This window comes from Onychostoma macrolepis, chromosome 19 (assembly GCF_012432095.1).
Source record: "Onychostoma macrolepis isolate SWU-2019 chromosome 19, ASM1243209v1, whole genome shotgun sequence".
Taxonomy (NCBI): domain Eukaryota; kingdom Metazoa; phylum Chordata; class Actinopteri; order Cypriniformes; family Cyprinidae; genus Onychostoma; species Onychostoma macrolepis.
This window is the reverse complement of record NC_081173.1, coordinates 18898206-18904205: the sequence shown is the minus strand read 5'-3', so window position 1 is coordinate 18904205 and position 6000 is coordinate 18898206. Positions and strand designations below refer to the sequence as shown.

Below are 6000 nucleotides of genomic sequence, written 5' to 3'. Positions count from 1 at the left end.
TAAATTAATTTGTAAGTCACTTTGGATAAAAGCGTCTGCTAGGCCTAAATGAATAAATGTAAATGTAATTTCCACTATTCTGTCTGTATTCTGTTTTATTTATTTATCTACCTGCCCCATTTTTAATGTTCACATTAATTTTACTTACTTTATTTTGCTTTATTTATTTGCTCTATTGTCTGTTTCAAGTACTATATTCAGTTTTGCACTATTGCCATGCCAGTTTGTATTTATTCATTTTTATTTACTTCAATAACATCATTACCGCCATAATAACAGTAATCGATGACCAATTAAAACAAATAATAAATTAAAAAGTATGATTATTATTATTATAGGAAGAGGGAAACTAGAGAAAAATATAAGGAAAAATAATTCCACCCCTCTTCAATGTAGGCTAATTTACATTTATGTTTCAATGCAATTTAAATAAGTGTCTGTCTATGTTTAGAAGAATGAATCTTGCTCTGGCCTAAAAATGTTATAATAGGCTATTGCAAAATTATTCAGTGAAAGCTGAGTTAAAAGAAAACATCTACATTAAAAAGTTTGTCGATTTTTAATGTGCAGTGGTTAGAGTGGTTAGAAGTCCATCCACATTCAGTGAGATGCTTGGCACTGGGAATGAATGGGTGCTGTCGATGCCCCGCCCCATCCGGTTCCTCTGCCCAATGAAAACGCACGATGCACCATGATGGGACGTCACGCACACTGGCGTCGTGTCGGGATTGGAATGTAACAGAGTAACAATCGGAACAACTGAGCAATAGGTGATTGGGCTCGCGGATCAAGGAACTCAGTTGATTTTATTTGTTACGGAAACATCCTGTGAAACTCGCGCACTGTCCTCGTGTTTTCGCCAAAAGGGAAACGCCGCTTTCCAGAGCCGGTGTCCCGATGAAGAGGAAATCTACTTCTTGCGTGAGTGAAGGTCCACGGAGAGCGCAGGGATAAGAGAAATGCAGGGATTCGTAAGGTTACCGTCGTTCCGGTGAACTGCTCCGTCTGTATTATTGTTTCGGAGGTGAATGGAGTTACTCTGCGAGCGGTGGGCTTTAGTTTAGTCTGGACGTGTGGTTCGGAAACGCCACGGCATCGGAGATAAACCTCGGTCGTTGTATTATTAACGACTTTCCATCTTTTCCAGTGGGACCCGCTGCTCTCCAAAGACAAACTCCATGAGTCAGTGCCGCCGCAACTCTCCAGCGCGAGTCGGACCGTGCGACGCATTTATCTAGCGCGTGTCCTGTCAACAAACGTTGCATTTTCATTACTCCGCCGGGGGAAAACTAAGTCAGTGAGTAAGCATACCTGATTGTGTGTTTATGATGATCTTAACAGGTACGGTTACTGTTACGGCTGCCCTGTAAAATGTTGCTACAAGACAGACGAGGGAGAGCGAAGAACCCGTTGTAAAATCGCCCACATGCGCTGGATCAATCGCTTGCTGTTCGGTGATCGGAATCTGAAGAGGGAAGACGTGAGTTGTAAATCCTCGCAGGCTGGAAGATGGCGGAGCAGTACTGGAGGAGGTGGTGTTGAGAGACAAACTTCCAACCGCTTGAGATTTATTTGCAAACATCGCGATCTGGCCTTCAGGACACATGCAGGCCAAAAAACGATATCTGATCTCGCTCTTGACTGGCGCCTTTCTAGTTCTGCTCTTTTACTTTGGAGGAGGTGTCCCGGGTCCGGCGGCCACGGGGTCCAGGAGCCGGCATGGATATAGTCGTCCCGAGCAGCCGTGGCCACACTTCTCGGATCCCTTACAACACTTCAGCCCGTGGGACCATTCGGACACGGAGGAATATAACGTGCACATATCGCCCAGGCAGAAGAGAGACGTTAACTCGAGCGTTTACAAGGGCAAAAGGTGCCGCATGCAATCATGCTTCGATTTCTCCTTGTGTCAGAGGAACGGATTCAAGGTGTACGTGTACCCGCAGCAGAAGGGCGAGAAGATCTCGGAAAGTTACCAGAACATTTTATCCACCATCGAGGGCTCTAGGTTTTACACTTCTGACCCTGGTCAAGCGTGTCTGTTCGTCCTGAGCTTGGACACTCTTGACCGAGACCAGCTGTCGCCACAGTACGTGCACAATCTCAAAACTAAGGTGCAGAGCTTGCCTCTGTGGAACAATGGTAGAAATCACCTCATATTTAATTTGTATTCGGGCACGTGGCCCGACTACACGGAAGACTTGGGCTTTGACATCGGTCAGGCCATGCTGGCCAAAGCGAGCATCAGCACGGAGAACTTCAGACCCAACTTTGACGTATCCATCCCCTTGTTCTCCAAGGAGCACCCAAGGACCGGTGGGGACAGGGGATACTTGAAATACAACACCATTCCACCTTTTAGAAAGTATATGTTGGTATTTAAGGGGAAACGCTATTTGACTGGCATCGGCTCGGACACGAGGAATGCCTTATATCATGTTCATAACGCGGAGGATGTAGTTCTCCTCACCACCTGCAAACATGGCAAAGACTGGCAGAAACACAAGGACGCGCGATGTGACAAGGACAACGCCGAGTATGACAAGTGAGTTCTCAAACTTCTGTTTTCTCGTCTGATAGTCTTTTCTGACGGTAATTTTCACAAATACCACACTAGAACTTAACCACAGCTGTCAAAATGACAAAAATGTCCTGTCCCTGCTGTGCATGCTTTAACAGCCATTTTTCCTTGTTTCAGCATTTCGGCTCTTTTTTAACTTTTTGAATATGTCAGTAACATTGATTAGATGAGGAGGCTATCGCTTGCTGTAGGCTATTCATCCAATTAATGTTATTGCTCTCAGTTTCTAATAACTTTGCCTACCTGTTAAGTTATCAAAAATCATCGTCGTCATTTTAACGGGTTCCTTTAGCGCGCGAAAGTGTCTGCGATTTTACAAAGGGCATGAATATCTAATTAGGTAAACACTGAGGCACTGGATTGGTTGTCTGTTGCTAAACAGCTCAATGTGCCTCACTCCTTTCCCACCATAATTTGGCGGAACAGGGATTCGTAACCATGGTTAAATGCGGTGTAAAAACCTGTTTCAGAATTACAAATGTGAAACCTTGCTTAACCTAGAGTTATATGTGGCTGTGATATTTGAGGAAATCGTAGTTTCCATGGTAAAGTTTAGTCTGGGAAAGTTGTATTTAGGTTGCAAATGGGTCACAGTTTACTTTGTTTACAGTCTAATTACATAAATACTAAGTACTACTTGATGTTTAATCGTTTTGTGGAGTTTCATAATTACACTTTCTTGCTGTTGTGATATATAATAATACAGAATAGGAGTTGGACACTGTAATGTAAACCACTTCAAAGATGTTTTGTAATGCGTCACGGAGTCCAATTTACCCAGCAATGTGCCATTTTTATGCGAGCTGTTTCAGTGAGTTGTGTCATCTTGAATATTTTTGAAGCAGTGCTTCATGTGCCATGGAGACCAGCAGGGCTCCCTGGGTATGTGTGTTTACACCAGATTACAAAACACTTTTATTGCTTTAGAAAGCCATTGACATGACACACACACACACTCACTCCCAGGTACAGTAGCGAGCTGTAATGCTTTCTGTTTTTATATCCTAACTCGGTTGCACTGATTTTAAAACACATCCACCATGGGAATTTCACCCTAATCTGGATATGTTCAGACACGTCTCATATGCTCGAAATATAACGCTTTCTCAACAGAGAGAATGGGCATATGACCTTGCATAATTAGAAAGCTGACCCAGTGTAAATAAACCGTAATTGGAATCTTTTTTTGTCCTGAAATGTTAACACGCTCACAAGTAGATCCGTCACGCTAGCCGTTAGCCCTGCTGCTCTTTATACAAGCTTGATTTCTGATTAAACTGATAGAAGTTAATCAATAATCCACTTTTCACTTCCCTGATCTGTTGCCCATTTTCTAAAAGTGAATGGATTACATAGTCAAGCACACTGAATCACACTCCGTTAGAATTCACTGATAATTTCACTGTACATTGTGAGTAATTACCTGGCGCATATCACTTCAAAACAGCCTGAGTGCTCATTAATGGGATTTCAGACTCAGCACCTAGAGGTAGTCAGCGCTCTTCCTCCCGCTCTAGCCCACTCCTGGTTAGTCATGGCACTAATGTTGGTCGGTGTGCAGATATTTTTGGCATGTTTCTCCCTCCCATGATACTGCTGAGGTGCTTCTCAACAGGATGTGGTGCTGTTAATTGGGGTGTAAGTGTGTGTGCGTGTGTGTAAGGCAGAACAGCTGTTTGGAACATGAGCGAGCTGAGCCATGCAAAAATGACCTGGCTGACAAGGGTCTGCAAAATTTTTACTTATTTATTTTTTTCCTGTTTGGTAGGTTGGTGTTTGCCATTTGACAACGTTTATTTGGCAATCTCAGGTTACTTAGATTATACCTCTGCTTCTATATTAATTACCCAAAAGGATTTGAACTTTTTTGCAGATTTACCTTTTCGACTGCATGATTTTCCAGCTTTTAAAATGACTTGCATCTGAATAGCTTCAGGCACCGGTGGTCTGACAGTGAGCCTGCCAGACTTGTAGCTGAGACTTGGCCCTGAGATTGAAATTCCTCCATGCCACGGTTTGGAATTTACCAAGCTGGAATAACTCAGCAGTGCCAAGCCTTATTAAACAATAGATTCATTCAGTACTGTGTCACAAAGCACAGCGCTGGTCACTGCCCCAGCTGGAAGAGTGGAGGAAATCCAATCTGCCTCAATGTGATTTGTGGAAGTTGTCACATTGATCTGATACAGATGAAGGAAATGATTTCAAATTCCCCTGCTGCAAATGATATTCAGTCTGGTATAAGACTCTGTCATAGTCTAAAACTTTTTTTTTTTTTAGTCCTATTAAATTGTATAAATCTTGTTTCCTGGAAAATGAGTCACTGCATAGATATAGAAGGGTAATATTTGCAATGTCAACATTTTTTTCCCCTCACGGTATCTGTAATAACTCTGTAATTTTTCAGACTTTATTAACTGTTCTGTGAGCCTTTTGCTCACCAGGCTACTCAAGGACACTGCAAGGACCAAATTTAACATCTTTTATTCCTTCCCACAGACATAGGCTTTAATCATTCCAAGAACACATTGGGAAAAAAGAAAACGAACTAGTTTCCCTACCTCTAGTTGATGGATGGCTTTGTGCCGGTGCATGTGCAATGAATGTCAGTGTTATACTTGTATTTATACATAAATAGGATGAAATTGCATTAACGTCTTGAAAGGTCTGTAGCGAATACCATAGTTTAATTTCTTTAATATGAGGCTCTGCTCTTTCCCACTGTTTCTGTTATTTGTTTCTGTTGTCACATTAATAAATCATGAATTTTTCATGATCTCACCTCAGTCAGATAAAGTAGTGGCCCGAGCTTGTGTGACAAATGCTAATGTGAGGTAATTAGCCCGAATAGAGTTCTGCTTAATTACTGTTGGTTGATTATATATTTCTGTGCACAATGTGCTTGTGCTAAGGCTGGCTTTATCTGATCACAGCATCGGATAAATTGCATGTTAAAGCGAGGAGGTAATTTGTGTGTGTCTGTGTATTTAAAAAAAAAAAAAAAATGCTTCCTTCATAGATGAGCTTTGAAGATTTTTGATGTAATTAAACAATTTTTTGACCAAGTTGAGGCGTAGAAATTGTCCCAGGTTTCTTGTGCGTGTTTGTGTGGGTGGTCACCACCCCCCATTTTGTCCATCCCTGTCTAGGAGCTCTGTGTCCCAACTCATTGACCCACTTTCAGTGGGATTACCACAGGAACACTCCCTTAGGCCACAGAAAAAGACCACCAGGCGGATTCGGAAACGGCCGTTGCAATCTGAACTGTTGTAAGTCAATTATTACTAAGGGTAACTACAACTGACTCTGGGGAAAAAAAACTAGCATGCTTTGAAGTTAAATTCTGGATGTTAAAAGCTAGTACAAGCCATAGCGATAGAACTGGCAGTAATTGAGAAAACAAGACGCAAAAAGATTCT

General features: G+C 42.1%; 1 protein-coding gene across 1 annotated transcript in view; it reads left to right on the top strand.

Moving 5' to 3' along the window:
* Positions 1–632: 632 nt before the first annotated feature.
* ext1b (exostosin glycosyltransferase 1b) overlaps positions 633–6000 on the top strand; it is a 71345-nt gene continuing 65977 nt past the window's right edge. Inside the window, exon 1 of the mRNA XM_058754581.1 lies at positions 633–2545. Within this exon, the coding sequence (XP_058610564.1) occupies positions 1605–2545 (941 nt within the window). The 5' untranslated portion in view covers positions 633–1604. The remainder of the gene's footprint in view (positions 2546–6000) is intronic.